Source organism: Callorhinus ursinus, unplaced genomic scaffold (assembly GCF_003265705.2).
Source record: "Callorhinus ursinus isolate GAN/ISIS: 27379988/994484 unplaced genomic scaffold, GSC_fseal_2.0 scaffold25, whole genome shotgun sequence".
NCBI lineage: Eukaryota > Metazoa > Chordata > Mammalia > Carnivora > Otariidae > Callorhinus > Callorhinus ursinus.
In genome coordinates, this window is record NW_027397087.1 from 16,763,527 (window position 1) to 16,777,856 (window position 14,330).

Below are 14,330 nucleotides of genomic sequence, written 5' to 3' on the forward strand. Positions count from 1 at the left end.
TATAGACCTACAAGCATTAAAGAGATTATACCAGGAGTTAACAATCACCCCTCAGAGGGAAATGCATGCCCCGGTGGGTTTACAGGTGAGTTCTATCAATCCTTCAAGAAGCTTACCATCGCCTTACACAAATTTCTGTACAAGAGGAAGAAAAGCTCCTCTAACCCACGAGGTGAGTTTCCTTGATACTTATGCTAGACAAAGGGTATAAGGAAGAAAAGCAGAGATAAAGCTCATTCAAGCGATTATTGCAAAATCCTAAAGTGCGGTAAACCAAATCAAGCAAAATACATCTCAGATAATAATGACCAAATAGTATTTATCCCAGTAGTGCAAGGGTAGTAAAAGTAAAGGGTAGTAAGTTGGAACATCTATAAATATAATTCAACATATGAACAGATTAAAAAGTGTTCAGGACGGCCATTTCTCAATTATTGTAGAGACAAAGATTTAATAAAATTCACCACCTTTACAAACATCCACAAAAAGTGTTAGCAAAACCAAAATAGAAGGAAGTATCAATAACCTGACAAGGTAGATCTACTAAAACACAGAAGCATTATCCTTGATTATTCCCTTTAAAAATGAAGGAAAAAAGGGTACTCACTCAAGATAGTGATGTAGAATCGTGGGCTCACCTCCTCCCAGGGACTCACCAAAAACCCACAGGGCTTGCATCCGTGAGACTCTTTTTTTTTAATCTTTTTTTTTAAGATTTTATTTTATTATTTATTTTAGAGAGAGAGAATGAGAGATAGAGAGCACGAGAGGGAAGAGGGTCAGAGGGAGAAGCAGACTCCCCGCAGAGCAGGGAGCCTGATGTGGGACTCGATCCTGGGACTCCAGGATCATGACCTGAGCTGAAGGCAGTCGCTTAACCAACTGAGCCACCCAGGCGCCCATCATCCGTGAGACTCTTAAAGCGTTCGGACTCACTTGTCCCAGGGCGCAACATGGAGGCAGCCAATTGAGAGGTGCCCAGGCTTTACATGAATGAAGCTCCTCTGCTCATTTTAAAGCACTGGCCTGCTTCAAGGGCTGGCATCTAATTCAGCACACATGGGGAGTCCTGCAGGCCTGTGGGAGCCATCTTCATATTCCCCTCTGCCATGCTCCGGAGTGCTCACGTCTCCCAGGGTGGAGCTGGTTTCTGTGAATGCCATCCAAGGGATTCCCCATGACTGCCTAGCTCTGGTGGCCAGGGGAGCTTGTGTTCCTGGGTCCCTACAGGATTATAACAATCAGAGAGACAGTTCCTGGCAGGCTATCACCCCCAAGGCACTGGACAGACAGCAGAATGAGACACCCCCCCGCCCGGTCTTTCTGTGAAAGAGGCCTCTTTGCTTGTCCTGGGGCTTCATGAAGCCCGAGGAGAAGGCTTTAGGTTTGGCGCACAGCTAGGGGCCGACACAGGTGCTGTCAAGGCTCTAGGCTGGTAGACGGCATCTTTGTGTTCTCCCTCTTGCTACAACTTACTGGTATCTCCCAGAAGGGAGGTTTTACATTCATCTAGGGTCCTGATTTTTCCAACTGTGGCCCAAGGAACACTTCCAGATTGCCTTGGCTTTGGTGGTCAGCAAGCCTTTATGCATGTGGTCCCACAGAACTGTATGTATATGTTGGCATACTGTAAAAGCTGCTGCCTGAGGGCCTGTCTTCCAGTATGTCTAAGTCTAGCTGCTGGCCAAGAAATTCCCTTTTGGGACATTTAACACACCCTCAACTACTGGAAACCATCAAAAATAAAATAGGCTGCTTGGACAACACAAAGCGTTGACAGTATGAATGAACGTTGCATAATTTTGAGTGATAAGAGCCAGACACAAAAGAGTACCTGCTGTATGATCCCATTTCCATAAAGCACAAAAGCTGGCCAAACCTACCCTGTCAGGAGTCAGTGGCTTCCCTGACTAGAATTGGGCACAAGGCTACGTAGGGTGTTAGTGATGGCCTACTTGAACTGTATTCTGGTTCCATGGGCCAGTCCGCTTTTTGAAAATTCATTGAGTTTTACATTTGTGATATGGCTTTTTCTATGTATGTATGTTTTACTTCAATAAAAAGCTTATTTAAAAAAAAAAAGAAGAAATAGGGGCACCTGGGTGGCTCAGTCAGTTCAGCATCTGCCTTCAGCTCAGGTCATGATCCCAGGACCCAGGGATCGAGCCCCGCATCGGGCTCCCTACTCTGCGGGGAGCCTGCTTCTCCCTCTGCCCCTGCCTCTCTCTCTGTCTCTCATGAATAAATATTTTTAAAAAAGAGAAAAGAAACAAATTATTAGTATCTTATACAAAGTGTGCCAGAGAATAGAATAGAATGGCCAATGCCTTTTATGAGGCTAGAATAAGGCCCAAAACAAAAACAGAAAAAGACAGTATGAGAAAGAAACTTATAGATTAGTTTCTCAATTGTGAAAATACAAAAATGTAAAAACACTTTTAGCCAAAAAAAAAAAAAAATCAGGCAGAAAATCAATGTCATTTGCTATGTTAATAAATTAAAGGAGAGATTTAGGTAAGATATCCTTAAAATGCCATCTGGGAAAACATACACACAGATATGTATATATAAACAAAGTTTCATGTGTCAGCATATAGCAATGCATTCTATAAAACCGTAAAAGCAAAATACTGGCAACACCTAACTGCCCAGCAACAGGAGAAACAATAAATAGATACAATGGATTACTAAAAGCGGTTACAATGACTGTATTAAAGCTAATGTATCAATGTGGATGACTATAAAAATAACATGAGGGGAAAAAAGTCACAGAAGAATATGTCCAGTATGAGACCATATGTATACAACATGCAAAACAATCCTACATAGCATGTACAGACACATACCTGCGTCATAAAGTCTGAAAGAGTGCATGGAAACAATACACCCCAAATTCAGAAGAGTGGTTACAACAGGGAGTGGAGGGCAGTGGGATGATCAAACATACACACAATTTTATCTAGGATATTTTATTCTTAACATTGGTGGAGGGTAATGTGAATACTTACCGTGTTTTCTGTTCCTGAAATATTTCAAAATTTTAAAGTCTTTTTTTTTTATTTTTTTTAAAGATTTTATTTATTTATTTGACAGAGAGAGAGAGAGAGAGAGCACAAGTAGGCAGAGTGGCAGGCAGAGGGAGAGGGAGAAGCAGGCTCCTCACCGAGCAGGGAGCCCTTGGATGGCTTGATCCCAGGACCCGGGGATCATGACTTGAGCCGCAGGCAGATGCCCAAGTGACTAAGCCACCCAGGCACCCCTAAAAAGTCTTTCTAAAAACCAATCACTTGAAGAGGGTTGAAGGAAGTAAATACTGTTAGCATATGTTTGCTACTTTCAAATATTTGAAGGAATATCATGTATAAGAAAAAAAAGAATGTGTTCCATTTTGCTAACATGTATGTACAAGTATTTAACTGTAAAGCCACATACCTACTGTTATCTGTATGTTATTATACTATATATTGTAATTCTATGTTATTACTGTTATTACTACAAAGCACAGAATTAGGACAAACAGAAGAAATTGCAGGAGGAAGGCAGATATATATTAACTATCAGAGGCAGCATAATGGAGTAATGAGAACGGGACTGTCTGGGGGGTCAGCCTGACTCACTTCAGACCTTGGCTCTGCCCTTTGTAGGCGATATGATTGAGGCAGATTATTGAACCCCTCTGTGCTGTTCTCCAGCCCGTAAAATGCGGATGATAATAATAGTGCTTACCTCACAGGGCTGTATAAGGATTAAATGATTCTTTGTAAAGTGCTTAGAACGGTGCCCCGTACATAGCAAGCCCTATACGTTTGTAAAATAAATCAAACAAACCTGGCAGGTAAAAAGCCCACCTTGTAAAGCAGTAAGCTCTTCTTCGAGGGCTCCTGCAAAGGCTGGGAATATATCGGTTTGAGGTCTAGCATACTTCTCAAACTCCAATATGCATTCGGATCAGGTGGAGATCTTGCTAAAATGCATGTTCCGAGTCAGTAAGCCTCGGGAGGAGCCTGAAACTCTTTACTTGGGAGAGGTGGTGCCAGGGCTCCTGCTGACTACAGCTTGAGGAGCAGAACTCTAGGCCTTTCCCTGTGGCTGGACATCATAGCTTCAAAGATGCTTAGTTGTTATTGCCAGTCCATCATCAACTGGCAGTTGATTCTAAATTCTAAAGTCTAAATCTATTTCTCTTTCAAAACCAACTTTTGGCCCCTCGATTAGCTGATAATAATTTAAACACTAAAAGGATTACAAATTTATATAGGAGGCTTGGGGTGACTTTATACAAATGTTTATCTTCCCTTAATGTAGGTAATTACATACTTTTTAAAAAAAAGATTTAGTTATCTATTTATTTGACACAGAGAGAAAGGCAGCTAGAGTGGGAACACAAGCAGGGGGAGCGGGAGAGGGAGAAGCAGGCTCCTGGCTGAGCAGGGAGCCCGATGTGGGGCTCGATCCCAGGACCCCGGGATCATGACCCGAGCCGAAGGCAGACGCTTAACAACTGAGCCACCCAGGCGCCCCCATACCTTTTTTTTTTTTTAAACAAATTCAGCTTTCTGTCTTTTGGATTTTCTTAAAGAAGAAACACAATGAGAAATGTAAACAGTGAAATACAGGGGAGGCGATTCCTGTGTCATTTTGGAGTCTCTATTTGATGTGATAGAGAGGAGGCTGTCACTTTAGATCTCCAGTAGGGAAGTGAGAGAAGGAAAAGCTCCTGTGAGGGCAGGATAAATGAGAAAGAAGGGGAATGTCAAGGCCTGAAGTAAGAAGGAAAAATAAAGGAGGATCGTTTTTTAAAGTTTGAAGGTATGGTTGAGATGTGAAAGAGGTTAAAGAGCGGGACTAACATTTTACAATGTATTAATTCAACAAGCTGAATAGGCAAATGAGACTTGGGTGTATCCGAGGACCCTGGCGACGCATATGGGCTCTGGTGGGAGCCCTCCCACCTGCTGTGCACCCCGCTGGACCTCCAGGTTCTAAAGACTGTTAACACTGTGATCCAGAATGGAAACCCGGAGAACGGCTTCATGCTTGGGGCTGTTTGACGCTGTGGGGAGTTCTGGGTGATTTGGTCTGAATTATACTCCATGCTTTCTTTCCTTCAGGGAATCCTCAATAATGATGGTTGACTTAGAACCAAAGGGACCCCCCCCACAGAGTTTCCTTAGGACTAGATGCACACAGGCAGTGACTCCTCTGGGACTATTCCGTGTGGAGTGTCAGGGGGCTTTGGCCATAGAGTGGCTCACGAATACTCAACATAAAGCTATCGATACTAACTTCTGCTGCCCCCACAGCCTAATTTGCAAATGCCCCCAGATCTGAAATAACCAATGAGTAGAGGGAGAATGAAGAGTCCGTGAACAGGACATTGTATTCTTCCATCATTCTACCATTTGAAGTCAACACAGAAAGTTCCAGGCTCTATATTTTGCCTTAAAAAGAATATAGGAGAATTGAGGGAAAGATGAGAGTGGGCATTCAAGTAGATAATACTATGGTTTTCTTTAAATTTGTGCTATTTTAAATAGTATTTGACTCACCACCACTGCACAGAGGTTATATTTAGGGTGTTTCCGAAAAACTGGACAAATGTAAGGAGTAAGGTCCAAGTTAGTGAGTGGGTAATGAATATCTGTTCTCAGTTTCCTTTTCATTGTACCCAGAATGTCAAATCTGGAGAGAGAATAAATGTGCGAAATATAAAGCAAGTTTGTAAACCACTCGGGAATGAAGTCTACATACCTTGGTAAATTGAAATACAGTTAAAAGTAAGTTCTTGGAAAGATAATTTGGCACAGACCTATACATAATTTTTTTCTTACCTATGTATTTAATATGCACATCCACAAGCATCACCCGAAATGAGACTGGGTGTGCCAGGGGTGTGGGTCAGGGGGTGAGATGGTACAGAGTCAATCCTGTGAGAGAAAATGGAGACAAAGCCAGGCTTGGCATCAGGAGTAGAAATCACATTGATTGACTCAGCTTTTCCTTATCTTGATTTTAGCACATGTCTCAGCAGTGTCCCGTTTCCCAGCTCTGAGGTTTTAATATATCTTTAATAAGATAAAATTCTCTGAAAATCTTGTCACATTCTCTATTTGCTATATAGATCAGCAGTTCCCAGATCTGAACTCATATCAGAATCACCATGGAGCTTTTTAAAAAATAAATTATGGTGGCACCTGAGCGGCTCAGTCAGCTAAGCTTCTAACTCATGGTTTTGGCACAGGTCATGATCTCAGGGTTGGGAGATCGAGCCCCATGTTATGCTCTGAGCTGGACATGGAGTCTGCTTAAGATGCTCTCTCTCTCCCTTTCCCTCTGCCTCTATCCCTCTAAAATAAATAAATAAATAAATAAATAAATAAATAAATAAATAAATAAATAAATTTCATGGACTCCCCAAGGGTTAATATGAGAAAAAAAAGTGTTTAAATATATAAAAATGGGGAAGGATTGTTCTAGATTAAGAGACTAAAGAGACAGCCAAATGCAGTGTATGACCCTCAAGTGGATACTGGATTAGAAGTTATGAAAGGCATTTTTAGGATGAGGGAATTTAGACATGGACTGGATCTTAGGTGATGGGAAATTGTTAAATTTCTAGAGCATGATAATGGTGTTGTGATTATGTAGAAGAATGTCTTTGTACTCAGGTGATACACGGTGAAGTATGTATGTACGTACGTATTTTTTTATTTTAAAGATTTTATTTATTTATTTGACAAAGAGATAGAGAGCACAAGTAGGCAGAGTGGCAGGCAGAGGGAGAGGGAGAAGCAGGCTCCCTGCAGAGCAAGGAGCCCAATGTGGGGCTTGATCCCAGGACTCTGGGATCATGACCTGAGCCAAAGGCAGCCGCTTAACCGACTAAGCCACCCAGGCGCCCCTTTGCTGAAGTATTTAAGCATGAAATGCCATGCTGTTTGCTTCTTACTTCAGATGTTCAGCAAATAAAATGGAAGGGATGAAGGAAAGGAGGGAGGGAGGTGGAGAGAGACAGAGGGAAAGGAAATGTGGCAAAGTGTCACCAATACTAATGAAGATTCTATGGCATATAGATATTTATTATATATCCTTTCAATTTTTCTGTAGATTTGAAGGTTTTTAAAATAAAAATGGGGGAGGTGCCTGGGTAGCTCAGTTGGTTAAGCATCTTGCCTTCGGCTCAGGTCATGATCTCAGGGTCCTGGGATCAAGTCCCACATCGGGCTCCCTGCTCAGTGGGAGTCTGCTTCTCCTTCTCCTTCTCCCTCTTCCCCTGCTCCTGTGCTCTCTCTCTCTCTCACTCCCTCTCTCAAATAAATAAAAATCTTTTTTAAAAAGACCACATTAAAAAATAATAAAATAAAATAAAAATAGGGGATTAAAAAATTAAAATCATGATGCTTAGAATTCACCTCAAACCTATGGAATCAGAATTCCCAAAGGTGGGGCCAGGGAATTTATTTTTTAAAAAGCCCTCGAAGGGAGTGCCAAATGTCCATCAATGGACCAATAAAAAAGCAAAATATGATATAGACACAATGGAATATTACTCAGTTCATAAGAAGAAATGAACTTCCAGTACACATCACAACATGGATGAACCTTGAAAACATATTCTAAGTGAAACAGGCCAGTAAAAAGGACAAACATCGTATGATTCCATGTACACAAAGTACCTAGAAGAAGCAAGTTTATAGACACAGAAAGTAGATTAGAGATTGTCAGGGGCTGCAGAGGGAGGAGGAATGGGGAATTATGGCTTAATGGTTGCAGACTTTTTCTTTGGGGCGATGAAAAAGTTTTAGAAGTGATTGTCACTCAACATTGTGAATGTAATGAATGCCAGTCAATTAAACACTTAAAATGGTTGGGGGTTTGATAATGGTAGAAAGGGGTCACGACACAAAGAACTTGGGCAGCCTCTAGAAGCTGGAAAGGGAAGGCATCAGATTCTTCTCTAGAAAGGAATGCAGCCCTACAGACACTTTGATTTTAGCCTTGTGAGACCCACGTTAGACTTCTAAACTGTAAGGTGACCACTGAAAACATTAAAATGCCAAGATTGTTGGGAAGGTAGCAGAATAGGAGGATCCAAAGATCGTGTCATTCCCTGGACACACATCTAGATAACAGCCACATCAGTGCAACTAACTCAGAAAATGACCCAAAGCCTGGCATTCTAGACTTTCCACAGTTAACTGTAGAGAGGAGGCCACATGGAAAAGGGTAAGAGGGGGGGAGTCCCAGCAGGGAACCGAACTTTCCAGAAGACTAACCACACATGGGAGGGACACCACATACACAAATGCAGAGGAGGACCCTCCACACCAGGCTCCCCAGACACAGGGGCCTGCACTGGGAAGATAAGTCCACACAATATTTGGCTTTGAAAACAAAACAAAAAGCCAACTACTAACGGGGAGAAGATATTTGCAAGTGATTTATCCAATATGGGATTAGTATCCAAAATATATAAAGAACGTATACAACTCATCCAAGAAAACAAATAATCCACGGACTCTAGCTGGCTCAGTCAGTAGAGCATGGGACTCTTGGTCTCAGGGTAGAGTTTACTTAAAAAAAGCTAAACAAAACAAAACAAAATAATCCCATTAAAAAAGGGCAGAGGACCTGAATAAACATTTCTCCAAAGAAGACATCCAGATGGCCAACAGACACATGAAAAGGTGCTCAACATCACTCATCATCAGAGAAATGCAAATCAAAACCTCAGTAAGATATCACCTCACACCTGCCTCAATGATTAAAATAAAAAAAGATAAGAAATAAGTGTTGGTGAGGATGTGGAGAAAAAGAAACCCTTGTATGCTATTGGTGGGAATGCAAACTGGTGCAGCCACTGGGGAAAACAGTATGGAGTTTCCTCAAAAAATTAAAAATAGAACTACCATATGAACCAGTAATTCCTCTACTGGGTATTTACCCAAAGAAAACAAAAACATTAATTCAAAAAGATACATACACCCCTATATTTATTGCAGCATTATTTACAATAGCCAAGATATGGAAGCAACCTAAGTGTCTATCGATAGATGAATGGATAAAGATGTGTGTATATATATACATATATATATATATATATATACACAATGGAATACTACTCAACCATAAAAAAGAACAAGATTTTGCCATTTGCAGCAACGCGATGGATCTAAAGGGTATAATGCTAAGTGAAATCAGTCAGAGAAAGACAAATACCATATAATTTCCCCCCATGTGGAATTTAAGAAACAAAACAAAGGAACAAAGGAAAAAAAAACACAAAAAACCAGACTCAAATACAAAACTAATGGTTACCGGGGATGGGGGTGTGTGGGGGTAGCGGATGGGTGAAACAGGTGATGGGGATTAGGAGTACACTTATCGTGATGAACACTGAGTAATGTATAGAATTGCTGAATCACTATATTGTACACCTGAAAGTAATATAACACTCTTAGAGTTCAATAAAAAAAGTTAAAATGGCAGATTTTATGTTACATACATTTTATCACAGATTAAAAATTAATGTAATATACTGAATACCATTGAATTATACACTTTATTTATATTTATTTTAGAGAGAGAGAACACACATGAGCAGGAGGGGCAGAGGGAGAGAGCATCTCAAGCAGACTCCAAAGCTTGGACCCGACAACGGGTCTTGATCTAAAGATCCTGAGATCCCTACCTGAGCCGAAACCAACAGACACTTAACCGACTGAGCCATCCAGACGCCCCTGAATTGTACAATTTAAATGGGTCAATTGCATGGTATGTGAATTATATCTTGATAAAGCCATTAAAAAAAATTTCACAAAACATCAAAATCCATACCTTTTTAAGTGAAAGATAATTATTTTTGGTGCTTTGGAAATACCGGCCCTTACAGCTGTTTCTTGCTTGGTTTCACAGAAGGAACAGTGAATTTGGTTATTCCAGGTCAGTGTGTCTTGTTGAAAAAACCACTGGAGACAGTCCTATGGAAGAAAACCGCATTTGGTGACTACATTGGATCAAGTGCAGCCTGGGCTCTGTTTACAGTAGAACGTTGCAACAGCTGTGGAAATGTGATCCTCAGTGCTTTCCTCAAAGTCAACATATGCAGGAGGTCCCAGTGTCACAAGCTGCTGCCTGGACAGGTGTAAAATCTACCTGACGAAGGAGGGGCTTCTGTCTCACTCAGTTACTGAAATGGATCTGAGTGCCAGAGACTTCCAGTCTCTGGATCAGCATTTTAACCTTTGTGGTTGATTTCAGAATAATACTGACTGTGCAGTTTCCACTAACCAAGTAAGGCAACTGTTTTATGTTACTCCCCTCATCACAGAAGCGATCCGGAGACTGAAAAATGACCATGTGTGGTGTCTGGGGGTGACCCGTTATAAAGACAGCAAGACAGACAGAATTTGATTCTGTGCACAGAAGCCACCGTGAGTGTGGCCAGGCCCCCCGCTTGGCAAACCACCAGCCTGAAGAGGAAGGTGAGCACAGATCCTGTGTTCGGTACACATGCCAGCACCTCAGAGTCTTGGGAATTTGTTTCCCGCCATCTTTAGCAATTTAATCTGAGAACAAAGCCCACTTCTAAATAAGTAGTAGGATTCCGTTCTCCAATTCTGGCATGTGAAAACTTTTCACAGCTGTGCTTTCATAATTTAGGTAGAAAATATAATGGGTATTATTCTGCAAGGGAACTTATTGCTCCCTGCCTTCTAGCTGTCTCCTGCCTTCTACCACCACCCTGATTTACAGATTAATTTTTGGTATGATGGTGAAGAAAATTCAAGAGGTAAATTCCCAATATGCACCAAGCCATCTCAGTAGAATGAATAAAGCCCACGGGTCATTTCAGTTTTACACTGAGGCTGTTTTAATGAGTACATTTAGAAATACAACCAAATTCACAGTCACTTTTGGCTGTCGCTTTTCTATAAAATGTTGTTATCATGGGCTTCCAATTTGCTTTAAGTGACAAAGCAGCCCCCTCCTAATAGGCAATGTGGGAAACCTGAGAAGTGGTATCCAGGAGCAAGGATGGCTACCTGAAGAGAGCACTCGTATTCAGATGGAATGGGGAGAGAGAGGACGGTGAAGACTTCGTTCTTGTAGGTGCAGCTCTCACACTTCAAACACATGATGCTGTAGCTGAGCTGCCCTTCAAACAGTTGCGTGATGATGGAGGACTCATTGGTCATCACCTTCCTGCAGCATCTTGGAATAGACCCTTTCTCGTATGATCTTCTTCGATGGTACTGAATCAAAGGAACAAATTAGCTCCGAATCAACCCTTGGTTATCAAAAAAAGCTTTTAATAGGATGACTTGATTTTTGTTCTATCAGAATGATACATTGCTACCAGAAACCAGTTAGTTCTGGATTCAACAATGCATAGAATAAGGTCTGCTTAAGAGTACATATTAGGAGGGGCACCTGCGTGGCTCAGTGAGGTGAGCATCTGACTCGCTTTCAGCTCAGGTCATGATCTCACGGTCGTGAGATCCAGCCCGGCATGGAGCCCCAGCGAGGTTCCACGGTGGGCTCTGCATGGGCCTCTGTGTTCAGCAGGGAGTATGCTTGAGATTCTCTCCCTCTGCCCCTCCCCCCTCGTGCTCTCTCTCTAAATAAATAAATCTCTTTTAAAAAGGTATATATTAGTTTTGATTTCTGATCATTCAGTTATTTTCCTCCTTAAGTGAAGCTGAGGAAAGATGACACGCTAACCCTGTGACAACACATGTCCGTGCCCCAGAAGCCAACAGCCTGTGATAACGTGATACGGGGTCCTAGAGGCAGTTCTTCCTGGGAAGAGGGTGAGTAAGCGTTTGAACTAGCTTTCAGTCATGCAAACTGATCTGTCCTCATTCCAGCCCCTTCAGATTTAGCCTCTTCTACTTTTATTGTTAGAAAACACTTTTTTTTTTAAAGAGCAAATCTTAAATTCTTAAGGCAGCCCAAGTTAGCCTCGTGGCCTGATTTGAATCTAGCTCATGTTGAGGGGTACCATTTCTGGGGGCGCAGGCTGACTTCTCGGTGCTTGAATGGCCTCACTAGACTGGACATTTGGAAGACACATTAGCCCACAGCCAGCTCTGCCTTGGACCTGTGCACTCTGCTCCCCTTTGTCTTGCTGCTTTGGTCAGGCTCTGCCACCAAGGTCTTCCACCTGATAGTCCTGATGCCCCTAATTCCAACTTTGGTCTTGGGAATGAGAACGTTATTTATTTCAGATTGGCTGCAGATGAGGACCTAAGTGATTCTACTGACCACCACCCTACCCTTTGGCTAAAAAAAAAAAAAAAAAGTGCTGCCGTGAATACCTTAGTAGCAGTAAAAATGAAAAATGGAACTGAGGATTACAGATGAGAATGATTAATGGCTATCGCTTGTGATCTTTTGCCAAAGCATTTCCTGGATGGGAAGTATGAGGAAAGCTAACATCAGCACAAGGACACTGCATAAAACCAAGAACCTATCTTTGGAGAGTATGTGACTCAGATCAAAGCTGAAGGCAATGAGTCTTACAAAGAAAAGTAAAACCCTTCGTAACTGGTGATCTCATGTTTCATTAAATGTTGTATGTCCTGATCTGGTGAAGAACTCCGGTTCAGAATGTTCGGCATGAAGATGAAACTTTGCAGTATTTAGGTCTGTCCTTTAATACCCAGCTTCATATTTTCTTGGGTTTGTAGTTACCAAGAACATGTATTTTAAGTTGTAAAGCTCTATATGTTTTATCTCATGAGGTACATATTTTTATTTAAAAAAAATGAGATTTTCACTTTAGAAAACGAGTCTGTGCAGATGTTATTTGCAAAGGGAACAGACTAGTGGTTCCTACACCTGTTGATCACTGGCAACACCATGTGAGCTTTCCCAAAGGACAGCCCAAGACATTCTAATTCAGTAACACCAGAGTGAGGGGCTTAGGATGTGTGTCGTGAAACTCTTCCCAGGTGATTCTGATGATTATTTGGTAAATACAGACCAATTCAAATACTAACTTGAGTGTGGCCCCACAGTACCCCCAGCACCTGTGCTTGGCAGAGAGGGGGCAATATTGACAGAACAGACCAAAGAATGAAAAACGAAAGTTGCTGATAGAGCTGAAGGGTCTATCTTATTTCAAAGGCCATTAATTCTACTTACCTTTTTCAGAGCTTCATGAAGTTCATTCAGGACATAAATCAAGAATTCCTGAGCATCTTGCTGTGTCTTTTTCATAAATGCTGGGTAGAGGTTGCCAAGAGCTGACCGAAATATTTCTGGTGAGACACATTCTGAGTCTCCAAGCCACATGTCTGTCATCACATAGGCAAAAGCTGTAGCAACCTCCCTGCAATCCCTTGGAAGAGGAACAGAGAATGTTTCTGGCTGATTTAATGACAGGGAGGCACCTAAAAACTCAAGCATGTGGCATCAGACCAAAAACAAAGCTCCCTTTCTTAGGCGACCTTCCCACGTTGTTATTCACCCTAGCAATGGTCTCTGGCGGGCGGGGCGGGGGGGGGGTCCTCTGGGGCTCTTGTTTAGCCCCGAGGAGGGACTTCACTGGGCTCCTTCCCTCACCTGGCCTTGGGGGAGCAGGGAGTGCGGGCTGGGCGGCAGGGAACACAAATGGTCTTACTTTTGAAGAGCAGTAATGTATTTTCCCGAGAGAAAGTATTCCACCAGTGGTGCGATGCTGCCGAGACACTGTAAGATGGCGTTCATGTAGCACGTGTTGCCCAAGTTCCGCAGGCCCGTCACTCCCTGGAAATGGGGCTGGTTCTCATCGGCCTCGTTCACGGGACAGGTATCATAGTGATCTGTGCACTCTGCCCTGTGTTGGTGCCATGTGGGAGGAAAGGAAAGCATTTTGAGCGACCAGATTATGTGCCCACGACAATAAGGCACCCTCAAGCTCATGCCACAGAGAGTTCTCAATGAGACTTCTGTCGAATACATTCCCGACCAGAGACAGAAGTATTTGAACTCGAGGTCTAAAATCACATCACTTATTCTGGAACTCTGAACAGGGCCTGCAGCCAAAGAAGCAGAGGTAAATATTTCTTCCTGAAACCAGGGCAAGAGGACAGAAAATATTGGCCTTTCAGAGACCTAGAATTGCTTGGCTAAAAATGCAAATTTCCCTCTAAGTACTAAAGTACTGGGGCGCCTGGGTGGCTCAGTTACTCAAGCATCTGACTCTTGATTTCAGCTCAGGTCACGGTCTTGGGGTCATGAGATTGAGCCCCATGTGCGGCTCTGCACTCAGCAGGGCGTCTGCTTCTCCCTCTCCCTCTAACCACATACTCTCTGTCTCTCTCTAAAATAAATAAATAAATCTT

The 14,330-nt window shown here is 42.4% G+C and overlaps 1 protein-coding gene across 1 annotated transcript in view; it reads right to left on the reverse strand.

Moving 5' to 3' along the window:
* The window catches only part of USP50 (ubiquitin specific peptidase 50), a 34,243-nt gene that overhangs the window by 18,450 nt on the left and 1,463 nt on the right, over positions 1–14,330 (reverse strand). Inside the window, exons 2-6 of the mRNA XM_025883697.2 lie at positions 13,628–13,822; positions 13,150–13,345; positions 11,046–11,255; positions 9,838–9,980; positions 5,550–5,682 (exon numbers count right to left, since the gene is read on the reverse strand). Of these exons, the coding sequence (XP_025739482.1) occupies positions 5,550–5,682; positions 9,838–9,980; positions 11,046–11,255; positions 13,150–13,345; positions 13,628–13,822 (877 nt within the window). The remainder of the gene's footprint in view (positions 1–5,549; positions 5,683–9,837; positions 9,981–11,045; positions 11,256–13,149; positions 13,346–13,627; positions 13,823–14,330) is intronic.